General features: G+C 38.7%; 2 protein-coding genes and 1 pseudogene across 4 annotated transcripts in view; 1 reads left to right on the top strand and 2 right to left on the bottom strand.

Annotated features, from left to right (window-relative positions):
- LOC148740123 (uncharacterized) overlaps positions 1-1,534 on the top strand; it is an 11,626-nt pseudogene extending 10,092 nt beyond the window's left edge. Inside the window, exon 6 of the transcript XR_015996845.1 lies at positions 1,187-1,534. The product of XR_015996845.1 is annotated as an uncharacterized LOC148740123 (transcript). The remainder of the gene's footprint in view (positions 1-1,186) is intronic.
- A 1,756-nt stretch (positions 1,535-3,290) lies between these two features.
- Positions 3,291-4,869, bottom strand: LOC148740122 (uncharacterized). Its single transcript, XM_088749644.1, has 5 exons — positions 4,831-4,869; positions 4,445-4,464; positions 4,198-4,356; positions 4,099-4,163; positions 3,291-3,655 (listed from the first exon to the last, which is right to left on the bottom strand). The coding sequence occupies exons 1-5, from the start codon at positions 4,867-4,869 to the stop codon at positions 3,291-3,293; spliced, it is 648 nt and encodes a 215-aa protein (XP_088605770.1).
- Positions 4,870-7,551: 2,682 nt separating this feature from the next.
- The window catches only part of LOC148740121 (adhesion G protein-coupled receptor D1-like), a 21,562-nt gene continuing 1,613 nt past the window's right edge, over positions 7,552-27,500 (bottom strand). The window contains exons 3-19 of one of the 2 annotated variants that reach the window (XM_088748256.1): positions 19,535-19,906; positions 18,847-18,905; positions 18,026-18,070; positions 17,669-17,813; positions 16,949-17,077; positions 16,746-16,818; positions 16,290-16,386; positions 16,098-16,156; positions 15,844-15,973; positions 12,957-13,069; positions 12,493-12,595; positions 11,860-12,007; positions 10,910-10,994; positions 10,740-10,806; positions 10,421-10,503; positions 9,773-9,899; positions 7,552-9,498 (exon numbers count right to left, since the gene is read on the bottom strand). In XM_088748256.1, the coding sequence (XP_088604382.1) occupies positions 9,238-9,498; positions 9,773-9,899; positions 10,421-10,503; positions 10,740-10,806; positions 10,910-10,994; positions 11,860-12,007; positions 12,493-12,595; positions 12,957-13,069; positions 15,844-15,973; positions 16,098-16,156; positions 16,290-16,386; positions 16,746-16,818; positions 16,949-17,077; positions 17,669-17,813; positions 18,026-18,070; positions 18,847-18,905; positions 19,535-19,906 (2,096 nt within the window). In that variant the 3' untranslated portion in view covers positions 7,552-9,237. The remainder of the gene's footprint in view (positions 9,499-9,772; positions 9,900-10,420; positions 10,504-10,739; positions 10,807-10,909; positions 10,995-11,859; positions 12,008-12,492; positions 12,596-12,956; positions 13,070-15,843; positions 15,974-16,097; positions 16,157-16,289; positions 16,387-16,745; positions 16,819-16,948; positions 17,078-17,668; positions 17,814-18,025; positions 18,071-18,846; positions 18,906-19,534; positions 19,907-27,500) is intronic. The other variant, XM_088748257.1, reaches the window with a different exon arrangement.

Raw genomic sequence — 27,500 nt, 5'->3', positions numbered from 1 at the left:
AATGTGCGAATCACTTAGTCAAGATAGTTTAAGGTTCGCATCTGGTCTTGTTGAGAGAAAATCCCCGACCAACCATCACACACCAGAGGAGGAAACCGAAACTTGAGCGAACAGATCGACAGAGCTTTTCAGATTTCTCTAGGTGTACTCAAGGAAAGTTCACAAATAGTGAGTAAAATCTCTAAAACTTAGAGAAAACAAGTGAGTGATCGGTCATCTTACCTTGAAAGCTATTGATTATGACGAATGGGTATTCGATGTATGGTGTGGGATAGAAAGGCAACACCAATCTTAGAATCCAGGAGATGCCCATGACAGTCGTCAATTTCAGCACGATCAGGGGAAGGTGTCTTTGATGAGAGGCGGCTATGTGGCTCTTACACAAAGAAATTAGTAATTTAGACATAGCTGAACAACGTGTGCGCATGCCTTAAGTTTTACCGCAGAAAACAGATTTTGAGTTGTTCGCATGGTTGATTTGCTATTCTGTTGCATCTTGGCGTTGTTTTCCTTGCCGCTTCTCTTTTACAGAACAACTTCCAAAGACTTTGTTCACACCCAAAAAATTTTGGAAAATTAATTTTCTCTTTACAAACTCTGGAAATACGAAAATGCCCTTGACGACAACAAAATGCTAGGTTTTAAATGTCAACCCTTATTACTTTCCGCTGATTTGGCTAAATTTTAGACCTCGCACGCTTGAGCCTGCGTTGTTGACCCGCATACACTCTGACAAAGCATTTCGTTATTCAGACCTGTCAGCGATTTACGGTCAAAAGGTAGTATGTTTCCACAGCCACGCATTACAATACAATATTTCATTTACTCCTGATAATCAACTCCAGACACTGTTAATTTTATGGTTTGTTTTTTATTTCGATGTTGTTTTTTTTTTTTTTTTATATATTTTACATATTTTTATATATTTTATATATTTTATATTTTATATATTTTCGATATTATTAATTTTTTTATATTTCTTACGTGTATATATTCCATTCACTTGACCATGACCGAAGCACGGTCGAAACGTCTTTTACCGTTGATTTTTATCGTCAAAAGTTTTAAGAAACCCTTGCTTATATGTTTTTGTTTTGTTGTTTTTATTTGTGTTGTGTTTTGTCTCTTGTTATTGCTGTTGTTGTTCTTTGCATTCAAACTTATAAACTTGTACCTGCCCTTGTAGCTTGATGAAGACAGTTGTCCGAATCAAAGCCATGATGTTGACGGAGATCATCACGGAGACAGGAAATTCAACAACGTTGGCGCGGGCCGGAAGTGAAAGCTGACATCCTTCTTCAGGAGCTGCGAGGCAAAAATAGTTTAAAGCTGATAAGAGAAATAAAAGGAGGAAAATGCCACAGGTTCATTTTTCACGCTTGTAAGAACAGACTTGGAACAGTTACTTTTATTGCAGCCCTCTGATGAACAATCTAACTGACAGCCCCGTCCCCGACCCAAAGGGAGAAGGGGTGGAACCTCCCAACTTTTGTCCCATCTTATAATTAGCTGAGCACCAGTTCTCATAGTACGATTTACAACTGTAGATAAAAATGATGATTAATGTATATCAAGTATGCTGCAAGGGCTCGTGAAATCATCGGAGCATCTGACTATTTTAGAATATTTCTTCGTGTCTAAAATTGGCTTGTACTCATTTCACACCCCGTTTTATCTGCAGAACCACCATGCTAAAAGAGGATTAAGAAAAACTCCATGAGAAGGAGATAGATTATACTTCACTACGCCCTCAATGGCTAATATCTAGCAAATATTCTAAAAATGTGACTTGCAGGTAAATGAACAGCTACCACACTCGCACTCATAGTGAGGAAGAGAGACCCTGGATATGGGGTTGCATTTTTTCAGAGTCGAGCTGAAACCTTCATGTTGCGGGTATCTACCTCTGAGGGATGACTTACCATAACGAATTTGTCCAGTGTTGGTCAATTGTAGAGCTACGTAAATTTCCACGAGAATGAAGGGAACTCCCCAACAGATTATACGGTATCGAATGTGGGTTTTCCTGTGTCTGGCAATGACCCCAGAGTTTGACGGGCTCACATCTGCCAGTACTGTTTACTCTGATTAAATTAATATAGTCCAAAATACACTGGCGATTCTAGGTTTTTAAAAAATCATCACACTTGTAATCATTTGACAGACAGCCTCAATAGCAAAATGGATCCATGGTGCTCCAACTAAGTTAATAAGTCATGCCGAGGATCTGTCTGTTACAAATGACTAAATGGCTAAAATGTTTACCACGGTAAATTTGGATGGGAAGCCGGGTCAGCAGGGTTCAAGCCTTAGTCAGGTCAAAGTCTTGTAAAACCAATTCTCCGCCACTAAGGAGTGTAACTAGATGCCAAGGAACTATCAAAGAACCTGAAGAATTGAAAAACTGGTAAGAGGAAGGGGTGGGGGGCTAAGGGGTAGCTTTTCGCTCGTAGGAGCAGCTGAAGGACACCTACCTGGGCTGGAGAAAGTTTTCTGTGTGTCATAGGCGATTATGGTCATCCATAAAAAAACAGTCAGGATAAAATAATGCAGCAAGATTCCCATCACGGCACAGACTGCTGACAAAACAACGTCCGGGTTTGTTGCAAAGTACACTGACTGCCTGGCTATCATCGTAGATAACAAATGCATCACTCTTTGACCAGGAAAGGTCCTTAGCTCAGCAAACAAGAAATACGTCATAAGCAGGAACAGGAGAGCGATTGTGGTGTCCTGTGGACATCCGGGACTATACACAGTGGTCAGGTGACCGAGAGAGTGTGCGTGTATGTGAGAAAGAGCGGGAGTTCGATGGGTGACGGTGTGTTGTTCGAGTTATTGACCTTAGTGGCTTCTAGGAATATTACAGCGATGATTGACAGGGAGAAACCAACATAAGTAACCACAACCAGTGTTAGAGATCGCAGTTCTGGTTTCCCTCATCTCCACCAGACCTTCTCATACTAGGGATGTACTTAACCGAAATGCTAACGCACAAAATGACTGTTTGTTTCACTACGTTGTAACTACCATTCGGATAAGTCTTTTGGAGAGGGTGAAGTAAAATAGAATCGTTGCTCAAGACTTGGAACTCGTTATGTGAGAAGTGGAGACCCCCCCTGACAATTCGCGGGCGTGTTTGTGTAATTTGTTTTCGGTGACTGAGGGAAAGTCGGAATTGGCATGCATTTTTCTCTGAAAGGATCGTAATACTCAATAAGCGACATTATGTTTTTTCTAGGTTGCTTAACATATATAGAAATGTACGCATGCGTCCCAACCGGGATAACTTACCAAGATGCACCAACAGGGGAAGATCGAATGTCATCAAGACTTAAATTAGGTTTCAACATAGAGGAGATTTCTAAGCTCCATAGATGAAGATCTTTTGATTTTCCATGACAGATTGCGCAATACACGTTAGCGTAGGTGATATATTTGGCTATGTCCTGCACAGGTATGGCGGTCAGAGGGTTAGCGGTATAGTTGGTGGAGTAGCAGGAGTGCGCAGTGCCTGTATCCTCCCAAACTGGGGGACATTTAGCAACCATGAGGTATCCCTGGTCGAATTGGTTTGTATCTGACAGAGCTGTTCTGCAGGTTTGATGGGTCAGCTTCGAATTCTTGAGCTGACTTGTCACACTAGGTGTTTGCCTGAGATAATAAAATGCCAGATAAATTGCAACTCGAAACACCCCATAGAAAAGAAAAAGTATGTACATTTAATAAGTAATGTCAATGTATTTAAAAACGGGGTGTATATATTATCTTACCTTATTATATGGCTGTCTATCACAAGGACTGGAAACTACCGAATTCACGAATTTGATTGGCTGAAATCAATATTGAAAGTGGTCTAGATTTTCCCATCTAGACCGGCATCTAGACCGGTCTAGAAAAAAAAGGTACAAAGAATATAAAAAATTGGCATATAATACACAGCCATACAATAAACATCTTATTAACCGAGCTAGGTCGGTCTGTATGGGAGAATCTTGACCTCGGTCGCTGGTACAAATCTCACTGCGTTCGGTCTGTACTGACGACCTCGGTCAAGATTCTCCCATACAGACCTCCCGCTCGGTTAATAAGAACTAAATATGTCATAATCAACACAGCAATCTCCAATTTCTTCACAAAGTTCATCGCAGTAACTTTCTTCCCTGAGCGCGATGGTGTCCTTGCGACTATCAGGACACTTGATCAATGTTCCTATTACAAGTTGCTCTTTTTTTGCAATGTTTATCATCGCCATGTTCTTGCGTGAAGGTCTGAAGTTCTTCACAAAGTTCCCCCTGACCTGCCTGTAATAGTTGACAAGGGCCTGGGTCAGCATCAATGACGTGAAGAAAATTCCTGTTTGTAAATTAAACTCGGGAACAATGATCATAAAAATTGACAGGTACATCTGCCTATTTTGTTTCACTTCTCCGTAGTTCCATACCCACAAGAGAGGAACACAAACTGAATCAGAAAGATTCAATGTTATAACTTAATTTTACATTTTTTTTATCGTGTTTTCGGCTTTTACACGATTATAGGGAATACTTGTCAAAAAATTGCAATATTTTTTATTAAAATTTTACTCAGAGACCCAAAGTAGACGCCGATCGTAAATCGACCAAGGTATATATAAACCATCTTCCGATCGTAAATCATAATTGTCTTTTAGATGCATGGGGATCCTATGGAATCGGTTTTTGAAGAAATATGGCACTTTAGTTTTTTAAGTTTAGTAGAACCAATGTAGAGGTATATTTCTACAAAAAAAAAAAAATACAAACAAGCAAAACATAAAAAGAAAAGAAAACAAAACGAAGCTTTGTTTACCTTCATAAAATGAAGAGAAACTTGTGTTTCCCCGTCCATAGAATAGGCCACAAACGGAAAGAATAGAAATAAAACAGAGATATTGTTCCCATTGTCAAAGGCGGACGTTTCTTTGCAAACTAGATGAGCAGGAAGAAATACTAATAATACAAACTGCGATGTTTTACATGGATTTCCAGCCCTGAGAAAAGTCATAACAGCACAAATGTGTTTGTTATCGCCAATCAGCTTCTGACACGTCACTCGCCTATCGCACCACTAATATCACTTGTACTGATGGATTCTTCTAAACAAGGTTTACATTCAAAGGTATATATTCAAGGTATTTATAATAAACGCGAAAAGGTGTCGAGTAACTGACAATTTCTCAATTTTAACTGTAGACGGCTGGTCTTAATGGTAGCTGCTTTGATAGCTCCCAATGTGTGGTTAATAATTATTTAAGGTAGAGTATTAATTTGTAATAGTTCGGAGCTTTTTACAATTCAACTATTAAACTAATTGGAAATATTGCATTTTTTTAATATTCTGCAATGGTTCCGGTTGGAAAAGCGTGGCAGCCTTATGGTCATGGTGCCCTAGACATCATACAGGTGTGTAAGTAAGTAAGTAAGTAAGTAAGTAAGTAAGTAAGTAAGTAAGTAACTAAGTAAGTAAGTAAGTAAGTAAGTAATCTTCTGCAATGGTTCCGGTTGGAAAAGCGTGGCGGCCTGATGGTCATGGTGCCCTAGACATCCTACAGGTGTGTAAGTAAGTAAGTAAGTAAGTAAGTAAGTAAGTAGAACCTTTATTTAGACACGATAAGTATTGAAGCTGTGCAGCTTGTGGGATCGTGTATAAAATAAAAAGATACATAAACAATAGTTGTAATATAGTATAAAATAAGACTTACGTATAAAGATAAGATAATGCTTATATTAATAATTGATAGTATTACCTAACTGATAAAATTATAGACCTCAAAATACTTCCTTTTGGGAGGAGCTATGTTTTACAGAATAAATTAGAGAAGTCAATGTCCCTGACCAAAGGAAGCTTCTTAATTATCCTGGAGAAACTTTTGAAACTATGCGCTTTACGGCACTCGATTGGCAGGTAATTCCACAAAACTGAATCTCTATAAGATATGGAATGCTTTTTGATATTCGGTTTAAAAGATGGGATTTCCAATTTAAGACTGTTCCTTAAATTATATGAGGTTTGCGATTTCACAATATTTGCTGTCATACAGGATGGTAAATCATTGTGGTACATCTTATAAGTTACTTTCAGAACAGATTGTTTATAAAACGTTCTTAGAGAGTCCCATTTAGCCCTGGTAAGGACTTCCGCTGGCTGTATATCCTTAGCGAAATTGTAAATGACTCTTGCTGCCCTGCAGTGTAATCTTTCCAGTAAATCGAGGTCGTCTTGTCGGTTAGTACCTCCCCATATGGATATGCCGTACGTTACTGCAGGAATTATAACTTTAAAATACAGGTTTAAGAGATCCTGTTTAGGTAAGAATCTGCTCTTCTTTATAAGGCTTAGTTTATCGGAAAAACCCTTTATCAGTTCCTTTATATGAGTGGACCAGCCAAGCTTATGATCGATGGTCACACCTAGAAGTCGACTATGTGTAACCCATTCTAAGTTGTTACCTCCGAGGTATGTGGGTGGTAGCGGGCCAGTGAACGATCATGTAAATGAGTGGAGGCGAATTTAAAACGGGGAGAAACCATGTGATGGATTAGCATCCCATCCAGGGGGAAGGGAGAGTACAAATATTTAGTCACTTAGGCTGTATGGGCTACTGGCCTGACGCAGACTTTTTTTTAAATTCTAATACGTGCATCTCCATGAACAGTGCCAGTAAGTGTTTTTTTTTGGAACCCTCATAGAAAAATTTCGAATTAAATTGTTTAATGAGTTTGTGGATTTACCATCAATTTTTAATATCAATATTCTAATTTATTTATTAATTTACTTTTACTTTTTAAAAATTTCTTATTTTTCGGTCATTCCGGGAATTCCGGGTATTCCGGGAATTCCGGGTATTCCGGGTATTCCGGGTATTCCGGGTATTCCAGGTATTCCAAGTATTCCGGTTCCTCATCCATCGATTTCGCAAAAATACAATTCTTAATTAAGTAAAAACGCGCAGAAAGTAGTCTAGGAAAACTTGAGGTTGTGTGGTCTCATTAAGTCTCATTTACCTGATAAGCCCTATTCATAAATATTTTTTCAATTCTTTGTCTGTTTCCTTTTTTGGGTTTGCATATGCTTCTGGTAAGTAGGAACTGTTATTTTTCATGTCTAGTATAGAAGATCTAAAACTAACGAGTTTGTTGCTCTTATTAAGCATCCATCATGTAACTTGATTCCAATTATTTCATCTTTTAATTATCTCCTAGTTATTGTTTATTGTTGGGAGATAGCAGTGCGTTACCAATGACTCTAAAGTTAGAATTAATTGTCGATCTGGTATCCGTTAACCCTTAAATTAACAAAAAGTTAAATTCAAGCACAATCAATACTTTAATTTGCGCAATTATTTTTCCTCAAAAAAGTGCTAACGAGATGGAAATCAGCCACCCCGTCCAGCGAATGCTTTTCCGCCTCAAAATTGAGGAACTTAAGACTTCTCAGGTTTTTGTACACAGAATAGGTCCAGCGATTTCAGTTTGATCCCTTAATAAGTCAACAAGGTTTTATTTCTATTGCAAAAGTAAAATCCACATATTGCTATATTTTTTTCGTTTATTTCTCCAAAAATGAAATTTAATTTTGAGAATTCTACGGAAAAATGATTGATAGTTGTACTCAGGAAGCCATTAATCGTGGCTCTTGATTTTCAATAAAATTAAGGCAACAATGTCTATATGGTGATGACTTCCATCAAGGCAAGTTATAAAAAGGAAAACACACAAAAAAATCAAGTTACAGGTGCTCTTTTGAATCATTATTCCTAAACAAGCAGTTTTGGTGGATCCTGATGAAAGCCTAAATAATTTTTATTTTTCATTTTAGCACTGGCAGCACGTGCCATGTGTTCCGTCTTTTCAATAATTCGCATATACCATTAACGCCACAAAAAAGTTACGTTAAAATTCATTAAAATTGCTTTTAAGGTTAAGTGATTTAGGGGTTCGAAGGTTTTTTTTCCATTTAACTGAGGCTTCAAAAATATGTGGAGCACAAAAAATACCACCCATAGATGTTCATCACACACGTATCCTTAGTCCCTATGTGCTATTCTAGAGAAGAAGGCTTGGATTATTTCACCTCAGTAAACTGACCTTGTGAGTGAAATTGTATTATAAAACAATATAAGGAACTATTACATACTAAGACGATAGACAGAGATTCTAACGATTACAAGATCCCAAAAAATGAGACATGGCCTCAGTACAAGTACAAAGTCGTAACCATTACTTCGTGAGTTTCTACATGCAAACGGTTCATACCCCATCAGACCATCAATAAAATAACAAGACAAAATCCACAAGGCTGAGAATGTCATTGTATCAATCAGTTAATAAATATCAGTCACAGAATTGTGAAACGTATAGACAGATCACCATAAAAAGAAAAGAGGCATACGGCCAAAGTGGTTTTCTTAAAACGACGAGCACTAAATATTGCTACTAAGGTTATCCTTCACACCTCGATCTGTACTCTAAAACTCCACACACGCACATTCATGGTGTATGTTTAAAATATGTATTATGTCCGCGGTTCTTAAATGGCACTACTAATATGTTTCTTTGCCCCTATCATGCTTAGTTTTATAGTTGGGCAGTTTAAATAGAGATAATGTATTTTAAAGCACATCTATTTATTATACATCAGATAGCTTTAAAATATCCATTTAGAATTGAAGACGAAGGATAAGACTGAAATGCCAGAAAGATTATGTAATCTCTCAGAATATTCCACAATCTATACACTTTTTTTTCAATTTTCTACATCAAATAGTACATATGGATCTATGATGTCAACCCCATCAGGCGAGATTTCTCAAAGCAAACTAATTTGCTCAAATCATTATAAATTTTGCTGAAAATACGACGACAAACGCCGCCATTTTTGGATCTTCTTTAGTAACCAGGCCTTTATCCTTAGAATGACGTGGTCTCGCTCCTTTTCTGTCGCGTTGCTTGGCGATCTATTTAAACAACTGCTAAGAGCAACACAAAAAGGTATTTTTGTCACGTTGTGGCATTGTTTCGGCTCCTTTTTTTTTAAAATAATGGTGGCATGGTTGATTAACATTTTTAGCATTTATGGAGAAAGTTTCGAATGGTTAATTTAATTTAAATCTCCTTAATGTTGGTTGAAGCAGTGGTACCCTTGATAGAAATTAGATCCCGGTCACTCTTAGGGTTAAAGAATAAAAATCTGATGCAGGAAACTATAGATGAAGTTTTAGTGAACGCTTGGAGGAGGTAGTGTGACAATAAATGCCATCTGTTCTCCTAGTTTGGTGTTCTGATCTAGCTCTTCGTTGTGTTCTTCATGGTCTGTTTGCCGTTTTCTCTTGCCACCGGACTGCACAGACACCTCTGCATGAGCGCGGCTGGAAGAGCTACTGTGAAAAATGTTGAACCTCCATTTCAACATTTTGTGGTGGAATGCTGCACGAACTTCACTGTTTCTCAGCACATGCAAGAGGAAAGTTAGCATACCCTGAAAAAGACACGTGATTGATCAGTTCCATCATTGAATTAGCATTTATCGCATTACATAGCTTTTGATTTTATTTTCTCTTGATAAAAATCTAATAAGATTAAGAGACTGTCTTCTTCACAAAAAACCTTTTGATCAAGTGGACAAACGCGGAGTGAAACTTAATAAATGCTTCATCTTACTAGGCCTTTTGACTGCATGGGGTCAAGCGCGCCAGGCGTTGGACCAAAGCGTTTGCAACTTATAAACATACGTACATGCAGTTGGTACAGACCTGTGTGGTGCAAAGTATCGTAAAAACATACTGGAACTCCAATCCTGCGTCTGTAACAACCAAGAGACCAAATATCCAAGTTAAACCCAATAGAGGGCTTAAGATAATAAATGCCTTCAAAGTTTTCCTAAAGGGAATAAAATGCAAAACTGCTTTCAAATTACAATTTCCTTTTGGAGCTATACTGTGCAATATAGATTTTGCATGGAAAATCATCATTTTTTTCTGGAATAAAGTGACATCGTTCGAACTATTTATTAATTGTAACTAAATAATCGAGAATATTCCCTCAGTTATCGGAAAACTCGGAAAAGCCCAAAAAAAAAAAAAACCCAAAACGATTTAAAATGACTTCATCTAGTCTAAGACTTCAGTTCCAAAAAAAACAAAACAAAAACAAAACCAGAAACCTTCGAGTTAATTAATTTTAGATTTAAGTAAATAACAGGCTATAACAGCATTATTTCAAAATTGGGATATGCAATAGTATTTCATTCATTTTGGTAAATGGCAAAGCATAATTCGAGGGAAAATGATCATCTAGTAACATTTTTCCTCTGAGACCTGAAGGAATTTATGCGATTTCAACAATCCTTTTACTTTAGTTGCCATGCCACCGCAGGCAGGTCTTCCTAAAAGAAAACATACCTGAAGGTCTTCATTTTAGAAGGATTAGGCTCATGGAGATTCCTCATTTCTCGTATCACCGCCATGAGTATCCCAAAGTTGATCTTAAAAAAAAGAAAAAGGAAAACAAAGGCTCCAATCACTTGTCTATGGGGCAATCGTATGAATAAGTCACTAAGTCGGTCAGCCAGCCAGCCAGTCAGTCATAATTCAGTCAGACAGCCAGTTAATCAGTCATATTTTCATTCTCCCGTTCATTCATTCATATATTTATTCTTCTTATTTGTCATTTTTAGCCATTAGTTAAGATAGCAATAAAAGCAGAGGGAAGAGGACTTACAACTGCCACAAGTAACACAGGGATGATGAAGGCCCAGCTCAAGTGCTTGTGGAAGGACAACCAGCAGCTGAAAGTAAATTCAGACAACGGATCTGTTTAAAAACAGTTTACGTCGCGGTTTCTATTAAAATGAATAAGTTATAATGATGAATAAAGCACTGCGTACTTACAAGTCTTCATTTGTGTAAGTCTCAAGTCCTTTCTCACCGCCTGAGCCAATTATTAGAGAAATAACTATTGGTACGATTGGGAAACCTATGAGATAAATTATGGAAAAACAGTATAATTCAATGAAAATACAGCTCAATAACTCAATAACGCGGTCAGACCTACATAGTTAAATTATAAATATCAGCTTAACAGGATGAAGAACAACAACAACAGGAGCAACAATAACAACAACACAAATAACAAAAAAAAATAACAACAACAACATAATAGCACATTAACAACAACATTGAAAACAATATCAAGGGGAGCTGTATTGTGAAATTACTTGCCCTTCCAGAAGGCATCGATATACAAGTTCTATTTTGCATCTAATAAGGACCCCACACAAAATACAGCCAATCAGAATTCAAAAAGCCTCTGTTTCACCCAACTTTCCTATTGTACTTTGCATTGCTTGTGCTGGCCTCAGCATTTTCTATCAAATAATATCTACAACGTTTTCGAGTTATGTCAAGAAATATCTCGCTTTTCACTTGTAGTTTATTGCAACTCGTTTGATATTCTGTGGAATACTTAGCAATTATTCCACGAGTGCGCGTTTAATATCACATGATAGCTAGCTAACGAGGCACATAGGGCTAAGATGGCTGGAATCATCTCCTATCCAACAAGCGCAATTGGATAATTGTTTTATTAAAAACCCTCCAAAAGATAGCTAAATCTTCCCATCTTAATGTTGCAAGAATAAACGGAAAGCTAAAAATATGCAAAAATACTTTTTGTTTAACTCGTCTCTATGCGCACGCCTAGTACAATGGTTCAAAACCCATGATGGCCAAAGCAATGAAAAATTTGGAATCGCATTATCCACTGATGCAGTTCTTAATAATAGTGGATATCATCGCAATTATTTTCATTACCAAAGCAATGACATTATTACGTTTCTTACCCCATCCAACGAAATAGAAGTACCGCATGTTCACTGTGTTGAATACTTCCACAATCATTATGTACAAAAAAACTCCCTCTAAGAGCGTCCACCCAAATGCTGCCAGATAGAAGTAATGGAGTAAAACAGCCACTAAGATGCACACGGACTGAAATGAGAGATCGAATAAGATCATGATTAAATTCTCCAAGCAAAGATCAAGCCAAAAGACTTTGTACTACATCTCAAATCAAAATTGGTCCTAGTACAGTCTAGTTATCTTCACATGAGAAGCAATTCGTCTTCTAGAAATAGACAATAGTGCATGACTTCGGAAGTAATGAAAGCGAAATTCACGAACTTTGCCGAAGGCTTTTCAATGATGTGAAATGAAGAAATTTAGTTCTCCCAGAAATTCGGCAGTAAAAGTTGTATGGCATTTGTGACATTCATTCTGCTTTGGCGAATTTGCAAGCGATATTTACTTCTAGCGACAACTCGCCGAAATTCGCTGAAATTCATTAAACGAACAAAACAAAATGCGCGGAATTTCTTCTCTGAGGGACGAGACGACTAAGCTTACTACACATAAGATGAAATTAATCGTAAAGAACGACGAAATATGTGACTACAAATGAAACTTTTTTTTCTCACCTTATTGCTCGTAGCATTTATTCCGGATAAAAATACTAGCTGAGCAAGAAACAGAGCCGTGGAAAGATTCAGCGTGACTTGGATTCCTTCGGCTTTAATTTTCCTGTTTAAAAGCATTCAACAAATTGAATAAACACGAAATTTTACTTAGCACTCGTCCAGAAGTCTACAGCAAACGCTACTGAGAAAGAATGGAAGAAAGATACAGTACAGAATAGATTGATAGGTTCTTTCGCTGCTTCTCTTCCATTTTTATATTAAAGGTGATTTAAATTAACCACAATAACTATACTCACCTCAACTTCAGAAAAACGGAGATAATTGTCCCAATTTTGGTGGAACGGTTCCTAATTAATCTTTTCCTAAAACAAATTGCTCAAACAAGACATTAACGCGCAACAAAACTTCAGCGTTACTATTAGATCTAGAGGTTTTTTCTCCCTTTTTTTTTTAGCAACACTCACATAAATGTCACATAAACAAATATGACCAGTACTTCTCCAACGAGGGACAAGGAGCAACCAACGTAGGTAATAATGAGCAATGCCCTTCTGTGCTCCAGTGGGATTTTACTTTCCTGAGAATCAAAAGGAAAGAAGAAAACAAGTGGAAAATGAGATAAAAATTACAAAGTGGTTGAGAGATTATGACTTACAGGCTTGGGCTTCGTTGGACATTCTACTAACTCCGTGATTAGCCTCTCCATAAGTGACGAACGGCTAACGCTCGAAACGTCAGCTTTGAAACTCTTTATCAACTCAGTTGATAAACCCAGAATTACCTTATAATACTACCCTACCGACGTAGCACCACATTTTCTTTAGAAACTAACCCGCTTTACTCATTTCTCTCCATAAATGGTTTGGAAAAAAAATGAAGCATTCATAGCCCGATCTGATACGAGCAGACTTGTCTTTGAAGGAAAGTATACCTCATGGTGTATAAACGCCAGTGTGATAAGAATGAACCAAGGCTAAATTCAGTAGTTACAGACGCAGAATGCAGTAATAAGCTCCGAAAAAAAAAAAGAAAAAAAATCCAGATGCAATCACGAGCACTGCAAACAACCGTATACAAAAGGCCCTTTGCAGCTAGAGGTCACGTGCTTGGCAACACAAAACTGGAGAGCAAGCGCTCCAGTAAACAAACTCTCGTAAGAGGTCAAGCATATCTGGCTTTAGACAATAGTTTTCTGTTCATCACGCTCAATCCTTTTGAACTATCTACGAAAACTGTAAGATATTTACTAAGTATCTCGTTCGGACTCGATTTTTGGATGGAAGGCATGATATTTTTCTCGAAATCGTAAAAAAACACTGTCACTAACAACCCGCTCGACGGCTAAAAAACATGGCGGCTTCGCAAGGTATGTACTTCAAAAAATATACTTTTTCGATTTTTTTTAGTTATTGGACTTCGAAAGTCTATGAAAATAAAATATTAGATCAAAAATAGCAACCGAGTGGAATTTTACGGCATTTTACGCCCGATTTCTTACGATATCATGAGAGTAATTATGCGTTTGCTGCAGCCTTTTGCTACACAAATGACATATTGTTATGCCTCCGGTGAAAGAGTTAGTAGACCAGGTTCAAGAAATATGCTTCTTGAAGATGAGTTGTTTATGTTTTGGGTGCGACTCAAGCTTGGTTAATTGAGCAGGACTTAGCACATAGGTTTCAGATACACAGATCATCAGTTTGCAGAAAAGTGATCACATGGACTAATTTTTCGTATTTTTTTCTTGGGAGTCAAGTGATCTGGCCATTAAGGGAAGATGTCAATAGCTATATGCCAGAAGGTTTCAAAAGGCTTTATGCAAACACGCGTGTTACATTAGATTGTACTGAGATTTTTGTGTAAACACCTATTTCACTGCTACTTGAGTCACAGCTTTATTCTGCTTATAAAAGTAATACTACATTAAAAGGTTAAATAGGTATTACCCCTTATGGAGTTATTAGTTTTGTTTCTAGCCTCTACACTTGAGGGATAAGTGATGAGGGAATCACAAGGTGCAGTGGAATTCTAGATTTGTTAGAGGCTGAGGACTCGGTCATGGCTGACAAAAGGTTTGACATTGAAGATTTGCTGAGGGAGAAGGGGGTGGAGCTAAATATCCCTCCGTTTCTAGAAGGTCTGGAACAATTCTCTGCCCAAGATGTTCAGAAAACAAAGACAATAACAAGTTTGAGAATACATGTTGAAAGAGCAATAAGGAGGCTCAAAGGATACCACTTTTTTGATTCTGATGTGCCATCATCTACAATGAAAAAACTATCCACTTTGTCCTTTGCTTCCTGGAAGAACACTGGATCAAAATTAATTCTAGAGTAAAAAACAAATTGTCATCAATGTAACTAAAAAAAAATCACACCATTCCAATCCTGTGAGTCCAAGCTGGCACTGACTCTGGTAGTAATGAATGTCTGTTGTCTTCAGTTTGTACTAGTTAGTGTTCTGGTCCTTAGTTAGATGTCTGACATTGTCAAATGAAGTTTCACCTTCTTTGACAACTTTTATTTCTAATAAGCCAAATGGATTCTGACCATTATTTACTGCACCAAGATCATAAACTTTTCTGTCTGGACTACAACAAAGCCATGCACATTTGGTCATCCTTTGCCTGGCCAGGTAAGCGGTGTAACTTTAATTCAGGATGATATCTAGAATCCCCGTTACACAAGGGAACACAACAAGGTACAAAGATTTCTTCTTAGGGTCTGATGGCTCGTCGGCAGTTTCGAAATCTACAGTGAATTTTAGCATTGCGTTTAGTCTCAATCTAAGACTCGATAATTACTCTCATAATATCGTAAGAAATCGGGCGTAAAATGCCGTAAAATTCCCCTCCATTGCTATTTTCGATCTAATATTTTATTTTCATAGACTTTAGAAGTCCAATAACTGAAAAAAAGCAGAAAAAAGTATATTTTTTGAAGTACATACCTTGCGAAGCCGCCATGTTTCTTAGCCGTCGAGCGGGTTGTTGGTTACAGTTTTTTCACGATTTCTAGAAAAATATTGTGCTTTCCATCCAAACATCGAGTCCGAACGAGAGACTTAGTAAATATCTTACAGTTTTCGTAGATATTTCAGAAGGATTGAGCGTAATGAACAGAAAACTATTGCCTAAAGCCAGATATGCTTGACCTCTTACGAGAGTTTGTTTACTGGAGCGCTTGCTCTCCAGTTTTGTGTTGCTATGCAGTATCCAAGCACGCCTATTAGAATAGTGCGCGTAAGCGAAGCATATGGCACACGATAAACTTGAATTCTTGCAGGAAGTTTTATTGCTTTTAGTTCCCGAGATAGCAAAGACTATTGAATGAAACATTTACAACATCACACCTCAATATCCTTGATTTGCATTAGAACTGCGAAATTCGTGAGGTGGTTACAACTGCAAACGGTCGATAACGTCGAAGAATCATTCAGTACCGTGCAGCCATCACCTGACCACGAACCGTTGTTCGTCGAGCTAAAAATGATTTGATGATAAAATATGGATAAGAAAGAAAGAAATAGAAAAATAAATAAAGAACCTTCCACATATACTAAATGCCCAAAATCTAACAGATGACTGAATAATTAAATTGACCTACTTGAAATCCTCCTTCCAGAAGACGCATTGCCTTTCGATAATTTTTGAATCATTGTTCAGCTACCAAAGGAAGCGTAATGATGTAATGGTGAGAAATGACAACTGCACTTTCCATCTAATATAAGCCCCATTCAAATGGTCGAAATTCCCTTGCTGATAACTACATTTAAAAACACAATATGGTCTATTTTACCTCGTTGTGACTAAAATAAATGATGATTTTATCTTGAATAGTTTCATTCTGGGGAGGGTCAAGTACAACTCCAACGACATCAGAAATCGTTGTATTGCTACAAAGATAACAAAACATACTTAAATCTTGTGTGCGTATTAGTATATCACGAGCTAATAACACACAAGTCTATATTAACATTGCTGGGCCATTTCCACCATTTCTTGTAATTTTTCCTCCAGAATCTATTGAAGTTAACTAGCTTGCAAACTGAAAACTTTAAAGTTCAATGGAGCTATCCACAGATTAAGTCCCAGTGAGAGGATTGTTTGCCAGCACGGTATTCTGGCTCCTCCCATTTACGCTCTCCCTTGACTCGCTATTGAACTGAACAAACAATTAAAGCAGTAAATAACTAATTTGCTTTCGCCTTCCACTTAGAAACGACTCTCTTAAGAAAGACTTATTAATTCTTACCTACTGCCGTTATAATTCCAAGGACTGGTCTCATTTCGTGCTTTGCGGCACAATAGAACTGCAATAACCCTTTCTGAAGGAATGGGGAAAAATTTAACATATCAATAATAGTTTTCATACTGAAATCAAACCACGACTTTGTAATTTATTTAACTCTAACCGATCATGAATATGAGCATTCAGAACGGACTTCATATACCTACCTGCGTCTTTAAACACTTTGTAGGTAATAATAACCTGGGCCAAGTTGCTCTCACTGCCGTTGTTATTCATATAAAAGCTGATTTCAACATCAGTTGAAACTCCTTTAGGTACTTTCCTTACTTTAGCATCTATGAAATTTCAGTAAAAAAATAAGGAAATAAAAACGTAGAAATAGAGTCAAAAAAACCGTACAAAAGGAGCCGTACATCGATAGCTATAGGGCTACAGAGGGCGTAAAGTCATCCAAGATGGCAGCCAACCTGACAGCCACCATCCTGGAACGCCTTTCAAAACAAAGAAAAAGAGAAAGTTTAAAAGTTAACATGAACTGTCTTGGAATTTGATATTAATTGTCCGAATGTTTCGGGTAACTTTTCAGAAACATTTTCATCAAATAAACACAAAATCCGGCAGTTTCATTGAAAATGAGTTCCTAGTTCTTTTCTTGGAGCATACTGTTACCACAGCAACCGACTACACCCAACTTGCCCTTAAAAGAAACATGCAATCCAAAATCCTCGCGCTTAAAACATCTGCTTTCCTGAATTTTTTCCTTGGTAATCAACCAAGCGTGTCATTCAAAAATGTAGATTTTTTGTTAATAATCATGGAGAGAGATTTAAAGCCAAGTTTAAGTGAAGAGCGAAAGAGACAAAAATAAATTTTCTCCGCAAAACAAGTTAAAAATCTAAATATCTGGCCGGTGCATTGATACTTACCAAGACCAGATTCCATTTCTAAAGTGTAAGTATAATTCCCTTCTCGACAATAAGTTTGACAGCAGTTCAGGAGTGTGTCCTCGATTTGGCAGCTACCGATCGTCATTACATCATGCTCTTCATAAGCCAAGGAGTATTCTAACGCCTGTGGATGCAGCGGGAGACGCATAAACTATTATATAGCTGCTTTTAAATAAAAAAAAAATCATTTGCTATTGTAAGATGGCACTTGCTAAAAGGAAGTACTTTGTTTACATTGAAATGAGAGGTGAGAAATAATTTTGTACTTGGTTTCGGTTGGAGGGGGGGGGGAGGGTGAGAGTACATTTGTTTCAGGAGTGTTGGGATATATTTTACCTGACTGTCTGAACGAGTTCCTTTGCTTTGCACACACTTTGAAAGCTGGATTAAAAAGAAAGAGTGATTTTTTCAGTGAAGTTACGAATTAAAACATCATATTGGTAACTGTTGGTTAACAAGTACACAGCTAACCGCCTCCTGGTTAGCTCAATTGGTGGAGCGCCGGACTGTTGTGCGGGAGGTCGAGGGTTCAAGCTCCGGCCGGACCAACACCCAGGGTCGTAAAATAATTGAGGAGAATGTGCTACCTTTCTACAATATCAAGAAATGGATGGATATTGTAGTCTTCACCGGATAAGGACGAATAAACCGTAGGTCCCGTCTCTTGCAGGGTTAGGGGTAGAAGACGTTAATTTCCCACGCACGAGATTACTGTGTGGTGGATGTCCTTCCCTGGGATGGGATGGGTGAGTATAAGATTGGCCCTGAAAAGCCCATGTGGGAGTGGTCAACCAAAGTATGTATGTATGTATGTATGTATGTATGTATGTATCGGTAAAACCACCAAATGTGCCATGATGTTTTATTACACGACTCGGGCAGTCAGAGGGCCAATAACTAAAATCAACCAATCAAAATGTTCTATTTCCGGTCCAATATTCTCTAAGTATTGGACCGGGCACTGTCCCGAATAGTCCCGAATGATACAGCACTTGTGTCCCTTTGAACTTCAGTCGTATAATAAATCTCTTATTAACCAAGCTTGCTCGGGACCGAACTGGAAGAATGTTGGCCCTCGATCTTTTCCTGTCAAGACCTCGGGCCGATATTCTCCCGGTACGGCCCTCGCGCTTGGTTAATAAGATATATGTACTTACCAGATACTGGCGGCATTGTTTTGAATAATCACGAGAGTGAAGAGGTAAATCATCTGTATCTAAGTAAAATGAATTATCGGCAATGGGGTATTTAGAGTTTGGTTTTGGATAAAACTATTTTATAATCCCTGAATGAAATTATTCTTTATTCTCATCCTTTGTCTGCTTTATATTGTACTAACAGAGTAAGGAGAAGTTCTGTCTTATGGGAGTTAATTGGTTAAATCCCAGAACTGAGCAACATATAACACCAGAATTATCATGAGATTAACATGAAAAGTGAATCATTAAAGTTTAAAAAAGTTTTGTGAGTCCAAAAATCGACAAAGAACGCCATAACGTGGTTCGTATGAGAAATTTATGATATGCTTCCTCAGCGGTGGATCTAGGAGCAGATTTCGGGGTATTCCTCATCACCTGGCTGACACAAAAATTTTTGTAACAAATGGTCTTATCGTACTACTCGAAATGAAACATTTAAAGTATGCTGTATTGATCTGTTTCTTAGACTATCTGTACCATATAATGTAAAATGAAACTCCCTAGTTTTGTGGGAAAAGTTTAGATCCCCCCTTCCCTTTAGCAAAAATCTGTAGCTCCGCCCTTGCACCTGAAAGCATTTTTGTTGTACTTATTTTATTTCAGTGAGAAACGACCTGAATATTGTTTATAAAACAATAAATCTTACCATTATAGGAAAATAAATAAGGAAGTTTCCTGCTGCAGTTTAACGACTTCAGCTGCATCATAGATTTACTAATGGCATAACAGCGGTCAAACGGTTGTGTTCTGTCCAGGAGCTCGGGGGGTACCTTGGCTGAGTTGTTAGGCGGAAGCCCCCATTGGAACGAACCTTCGCTATCGAGTCTCAGAGCAGTCCAGAAAAAATTTGAAGACGGCTGGGAATTCTTTATGAGTTCTGCTTGTGCCTCGCAGAGTTGCTCTATACACCCAATACTTGCCAAGGGAGCGTCATTTTCTAATAGAGAGTCGTTGAGGGCCGAAATCCACGTAAAATTATATTCAATTTGCTCGTAGCTCACATAAGCGGAGCGAGTTTCTGAAAAGCAGTAGAATTTACCCCATAAGCGCGGCCTTTCCACTAGTAATATTGATGATCTGTGCAAAATAAAGGTGTTATACGTGGAGAAAACTGCAGCCGATTAGGGGGATTTCACCATTTTGTGACCATGCTAGATTTGTAGATTGATACGACACGACAGATTGTAGCAAAATCGCTGACTACATTTGTAACTCTGTCGTTGAAGAACTGCGAAATCAATTCAATCAACATGACAATCATTAGAATGGCAGATCGTCAGTTCGCAGAGATCTATAAGCCCTGTTAAATTTTGCGTAAATTTATGCAAAATGATGGATTTATTGTGGATTGCGTATGTAGAAATCTAATAACAGTGTACCCTAAGATCCCCTAGGTACTATAGAATAAATGTAATGCACGTACTAATGCATCATAAAGCAGACCTTGTGCAAATCAGTAATTAAGCATTTATTAACTTATATCAAATTCGAGATTTATCTTAACAGAAGAGCCCACAAATGTAAGATATACTTCACATGATATATCTTTCCCGATCTAATAGCGCCTGTGACACTATAATATAATAGGAAACATAATTGGCGTGATGTCATATCGTGTAGACATAGGCATGGCGGTTATCTTCTGCAGACACTGCATGTAATTCTACATATCTAAATAGCCTTTTTGTCGGTTTTTTTATTTATCTTTTTAGGAGCCCATCCTCAAAATACATAAAAGAAACAGTTCTTTCCTTTGAATTTGGGCGGAAGAAACTAGCATATTTTGAAAAAGTAACTCCAACTTTTGAAAACAGACAGTCATGTTAAAATTCTTTTTGAATAAATAAAGAGAAACATCGATTTAATGTTCCGGTGTTTGTGATTATTACCATTCAAAACAGAAAATGCGAGACCAAATGCAATAGATTTGGATTAAGGATTACAAGTTGGAGCGGGTCCTTAACTAAAGGGATTTCGCTGGAGTTCAAATAGCATGAGATAAGATAACGAAAGTAGATCTGAATCAGAGCGGCGAAATACAGCTTGAGGATGATGTTGATGCCGTAAAACTTCTGGGGCTACGAGGGGAGCTTTGGTTGTACGATCACTGCCGACGATAATGATTTTAGATTTGAACGGATCAAGTTTAAAGGCACTTGATATTTCCTGAATGACAAATACTAGCTTTAAAGGACCGACCGTGTCAAAACAAATAGTTCACAAGGGGGTTATATGTTACAATCAAAATCGTGAAGGTGTAGTCTGATCGTCCGGGTGAGTGTAGTCCTTAGAAGGACTGTTGTCGGTGGTAGTGACTCACGTTTCGACAACCTGTGCGGAAGTCATCATCAGAGTCAAGTGAATGATTGTTGTCAGAATGTTCTTATTCCAGTTCGTGTGAAATGAGCGGTTGGTTTTGCCGTGATATTATTGGCTGTAAGACTCAAGTGACGTAATTCGGTCGTGATTGGTCTGTTTCGATCTGTCGATAAAGTTAGGTCGTTCTTTTTCAGTCGTTTGTGATGTTTATGTCGTGAATTAGTCGTTTGTATGGAGCGGGTAGCAGTTGACATCTGTTTAGGGGAGTCTGTTCTAAGTTAGTAAACCAGCTTTCCAGAGTCAGTCGTTGAAAATAGTCAGTGCTGTAGGTGAGGCATTGCGCAGAATCCCAGTCAATGTTTTGGTTGGTAAGTCGATGTTGTTCAGCAATGTGATTGCTGACATCACCTTTCCTCGTCGCCCGTCTGTGTTCAGTAAGTCTTGTTGTGAGGTTTCTGCCAGTCTCACCGATGTAGTAGGCTCGGCAGTCGGAACAGATCTTATAAATCGTTCCCTGTCTGCTCCTTTGTGATACAGAACATCGAGGAACGCGCTATTTCGACTTGCCGACAAACGATACCGCTTTGGTTACGTGATGTTGACGACACATTCACTGCCGTTCGACACGACGAAATTGACGCATTTCACCACCACCTTAATGAACAAAACACAGACATACAGTTTACCAAAGAAGTCGAAGAAAATGGCAAACTTCCTTTTCTAGAGTGCCTGGTAAGCCACAACAACAACTCATTACGGACGACAGTTTACAGGAAACCGACACACACCGACAGATCACTAGACGAGTCATCCTACAACCCTGCATCACACAAAGCCCCAACTATCAGAACTCTAACACGACGCGCACAACTAGTATGCGACTTGACAGACAGCTTATCCGACGAGAACAAATACCTTCACCGTGTTTTTACGAAGAACAACTACAACAACGACTTCATCCGACGAAACACACCGACCCACTACCACTACTGAAACAAACGACACCGCAACCCCTACGACTACAGCAACCATACCGTACCTAAGAGGCATGTCTGAAAACATCTCGCGCATTTTACTACCCTTCAATATCCGCGTCGCCCACAAACCCATCACCACACTACGTCAGTTACTAACCAACGTTAAAGACAAAGACGAACCGAGGAGCAGACAGGGAACGATTTATGAGATCAATTGTTCCGACTGCCACGCCTCCTACATCGGTGAGACTGGCAGAAACCTCACAACAAGACTGACTGAACACAGACGGGCGACGAGGAAAGGTGATGTCAGCAATCACATTGCTGAACAACATCGACTTACCAACCACAACATTCCTTTGTATGGGACAACGGGAGATACCTACAGTGCATGCATTTTCCTTCCTGTCATGACTCTTAAGTAAGTGCTAATTACTATAGTTTACTTTCATTTACAAACATTAGCCTATCATCTCGAGGGAAGAACGAACGTTTTTGTGTTAGAAAAGATAAATTTGCACTAAATTCTTATGTAAAAACTAGAACTGCTCTTTCAAAGTAAAGTTTAACTGGATTTTAAAGAGTTATCCTCTCAACATGAAAACGAGGCTAGATAGTGGTTAGACCCTTTTCGCTTTCTGTTTCGGATTTCCTTAAAAGAGTTGCTATATGAACTAATATTAAAGCGATATACTTATTAGCATAGTTATTTTAAATTGACTTGGAGCTATTTGACTCTCGAGCAGTCTATCAACGCGGATTCGAAGTCCAAGGAGGGCATAGTAAAAATCTCCAAAAGCCGTGCTGCCCTCGAAAGGTGGCTTCTTACTGCTCACGAACGTGCATTAGTCACAACCTCCCTAGGAGAGATGTACAGTGATATCGAAGACAATCAGGCTAGTCATAAGGAGGCTCCTCCACAAAGAGTCAAGCGAGACAAAGAGGATGTACATGTAAGGAGGCTGACAAGTTGTTTTTCATCAAGACTGATGTCCAACCCCTTGAATCAGGCAGTGTGCGCGCTCTGATTGCGTTGCATCATGGTCGTAAAACAAAAGTTGAGTCATTTGCATCTTGACGCGTTGCAGTGAACTTCTCTGGTGGCAGCGAGATAGCGCGAATATACGTGGATTGTAATGGAGATTCACTGTCTGTTGCCGTTCCTTCGAAAGTTAAAACGTTTGACGGGCCTGCGCGACTCCTGTCACTCCTCCGTGACGAATTCGTTCTTAGGAGGCAACTGACGTTATTCAGAAAGATTCGAAAATTAACTGCAATCTGCCTAAGAATCTCAACACAATTGGCAACAGTTAAACTCACAACTGACAGCGCACGATGAATGATTTCAGAGTCAGAAATTATATTGAATTTCCTAGAAGCGAGTTATTTAACAGGGAATTGACCTTTGATATGCAAACGCACATTAAAGAGACAGAGACCTTGTAATACACGAACTTTTTCCACCAAGGATAAGTACGGGATTTGTAAAAGGAGAAGCCCCACGCCTCCTAAGAACAAATATTGTCGCGCTCCACGTTTAGTAAAAGCGTACAGAGTTTCAATATACCCGTCGAGAATATCGGCGAGGAATATCGGCACTATGTTCGACAGCCATTTTTGCTTTAAGGATCATATTACTGACATTTGCAAATCTTCATTTTATCATGTGCGAAATATTAGCTATATCAGGAAATATCTTTCAGCGACCACTACTGAATTGCTGGTTCATATGTTTGTATCTTCGAAGCTGGATGACTGTAATTCCCTTTTGTATGGCCTACCAGCCTACACTATAAAAAAGCTACAACATGTCCAGAATGCCGCGGCGCGCCTCGTCCCACTTACATAAAAGCATGATCACATTACGCATGTTCTTTTCAATCTTCATTGGCTTCCTGTTAATCAACGTATTATTTTTAAGATTTTACTTTTAAGCTACAAGGCACTTAACAAATTGGCACCGTCGTACATTTGTGATTTGCTTACATCTTACACCCCATCGCGTCAACTACGCTCATCACCCAAGCACCTTCTGGTTTCTCCACCCTATAACTTGAAAACATATGGCGCAAGATCCTTCTCTGTAGCAGCACCATCATTATGGAATGCTTTGCCAAGTGAAATTAGAAATGGTCAGTCTCTGTCTGTTTTTAAAAGTAGATTAAAAACTTTTCTTTTTAGAAAAGCCTTTTATAATTAATATTAGCTGCCTTAAGTGTTAATGTTAAAGTTTTTGTAGGCGCCTTTGAACAGTAGGATACTGGCGCGGTATAAATCTTTTATTATTGTTATTATTATTATTATTATTATTAATATTAATAGAGGAAACTTAGATGAGGGTTCTGAGAAATGTATCTCTAGAGTTATTACTTAAGGAGGGAAGAACACTCTGACACAAAGAAAATAGCGCGCGCACCGAAGAAAATATTGCCTTTGTAACACAATCTCATTCGGCTTTGCCAAACCTCAAGAACATAAAGATGGGGAAATGACACCTCAATACTGACCCTTATCATCACATCGCAAAGAAAGATCATGACGAGTTATCCCAATAAGACCTAAACTTTGAGGGTAGAAGCTTGAAGAGCGCTAGCAAATGGTAGGAGACGCACATCAACACCTTTTAACAGTCGACTGCCTTTTGCTTTCCAGCGTGTCGCCTCACGCAAGGTAGAGGTTTTCATTGACCAAGTGACTCTTTTCATTGCTCTAATTAAACTGTCCTCCATTCAATAATCAAGATAGAGGATTTACCCCACAACACTCGCGATTAGTTAATTTTCCTTCGCTTAGGAAAGTAGATTTACAACACGACTGATAGCTGTCCTTGCAGTAGTAACGCCATGTAACGCAACACACTAAACGCAACAATGGGCCTTTTCGCTCCACAAAAGGGCCTCAAACACCATCACTTAAAATGCATAAAACATTTATACCGTTGGAGCGCGTTTGAGCGCGTTTGGTCAGAGCTGTTGAAGAAGGATCAAAGCGGCCGTAAAATCTTTGAAAGGCTACAAACTATGACGTACAACGAATTTGACCTTCTCGAAAACCGGTCTCAAATTACTTGCTAAAAAACAGTGCTTGCGTTTGTCCTTGAGAACGACATAATACGCGCCAAATACGCACGAAAAATACTTCTACACGTCCAGAATATATCAAATTATATTCACCTATAGCGAAACGAAAAAGAAACGGCCTAACTTGTACGAAATATTCAGTTAAACTCTGCCCATTTATACCGCCTTTACCACCATATTGAAAATGACGCTACCACAGTAAATGTGGTAGCGGTACAGTCCCTTGTAAATGTTGCTACGGGCGTTGTTTTACCACAGAACTGATTGCAGAATCTCTTCTTGCATGCCGAAGAAAAGGTGAAGAGAAGATGACGGAGTTTATAGAGGAGCGATTGAATACCAATGATGCTAGTTTTTGAGAACCTATTCCCAAGCTAAAGGTCAGGACCTTTTGTTCGATGACGAAGAAGGTGAATATGAAGGCCTCAGAAGATAAGATCGCCACAATCAGTGCCGAAAGGGACCTCTTTGGAAGGCTCCTAATTGTTGCCAATGTGCGTCAAATAAATCTAATGGAAGTTATGACCTATGAGTTGTCACCCATACCATGTGCACTCGCCCATCAAGATGGGACTCTTAGAAAAAACGCCAAGTGCTAATTAGCTAACATCATAGAGAAGCTTGTCAAAGTCGTCTCTCGACTTCAAGCACCTCCTGAGAACACGGTATACCTTATAGATGGAATGGCTGTTGTCCAGATGACGAAGTCGGGTGGTACAACTACGTTGGTGAACTGGCTGCAAAGTATTACAGCATCTCTTCTTCACCCCTGTCCACCCGCAAGTGTGACTGCGTTCATGTCGTTTTTGACCGGTACTTTGAGATGTCAAAGCTGGTGAACGATTAAAGGGGGGGGGAGGGGGGGGGCTCAGGTGCACTGGAATCAATTATTGGTGGACCTTCGACATTAGTTCCTAAGCAATGGGCCAAGTACATTAACAACCCCAAGAACAAGGAGAACTTGTGTGACATCCTATCAAAGGTTATATGCAGTTTTGACGAGGGGAGGCTGACGGAGAATACCAAACTGATCGTCGCAGGAGCATTCAAGGATGGAAGGCGATGTGTGGCTTCCACGAGAGATTCCCATGGTGATGTTGCAGATCTTCCCTCCAGTAACGAAGAAGCAGATACCCGCATGTTGTTTCATGCTAGGTACACTGCGAGCTCTGAAACAAGAATCATCATCCGATTACCTGACACATACGTTCTTGTTTTGAGTGCAACCCACTTTACGAGCATTAAACATCACCGAAAGAGCTGTGGTTCCTCGCCGGTGTTGAAGATCAAATGCATTTTGTACCAGTTCATGATGTTTTCCAGAAGCTTGGAGACAGGGTTCTTGCTGCTTTACCTGCCTTTCATGCTCTCACCGGATGTGACAGCAATAGTTCAATCTCAGGGATTGGTAAGACAAAAGCATGGAAAGCAAGGATCCGAAGCCAAGTGCACCAGGGAAGTCTTGGTCTTCTGGGACAAGAAGAGCAAGAAGACGAAGTGACCACTTGCCCTTGCACGATGTTTCAGTGTCGAAACAACTGTTCCTGCGCCAATTTCGGTCTTTCCTTCACCGAGGCCTGCACTTCTATGGCAGAGAAAACATGTCGCAATCCATACGGGATACAGTGGGAGGAAGATGATGTCAGGGATTCTGATTGTGATGATTGAACAATGAAACTAAGTTTGTGCCTCGGCAGATTTACACTGTTCCATAACTTACAAAGTAGCAGCTTCTAAAAGTTGCAAATTGCTCCATGAAGTATTAGTAATAAGTTAAGTGCAAGACTCATCGTGATGTATCCCATAACATAAAAGTATGAGTGAAATCTCAGTTTGTTTTTAGAGAAAGACTGTCCTTTTCCGATTTTCTGATAAAAAGAATGAAATGGACGATTATAGACCTATCAAAAACAATAAGGATAACTCTAAGACGATTTGTCACACAATTTCATAATTCTTAATGATTATCTTGTGGAAAAAGAAAGCGAAAAGGGTCTACCCACTATTTAGCCTTGTTTTCATGCTGAGAGGATAACTCTTTAAAATCCATTTAAACTTTACTTTAAAGAGCAATTCTAGTTTTTACATAAGAATTTAGTGCAAATTTATCTTTTCTAACACAAAAACGTTCGTTCTTCCCCTGTGATGATAGGCAAATGCTTGTAAATGAAAGTAAACTATAGTAATTAGTATTTACCTAGGAGTGTTTCTGCATATTCAGAGTCACGTGATCAGT

The sequence above is a fragment of the Stylophora pistillata genome, chromosome 2 (genome assembly GCF_964205215.1).
Source record: "Stylophora pistillata chromosome 2, jaStyPist1.2, whole genome shotgun sequence".
Taxonomy (NCBI): domain Eukaryota; kingdom Metazoa; phylum Cnidaria; class Anthozoa; order Scleractinia; family Pocilloporidae; genus Stylophora; species Stylophora pistillata.
Note: the sequence above shows the minus strand (reverse complement) of the source record. Positions and strands in the feature narration are given on the sequence as shown.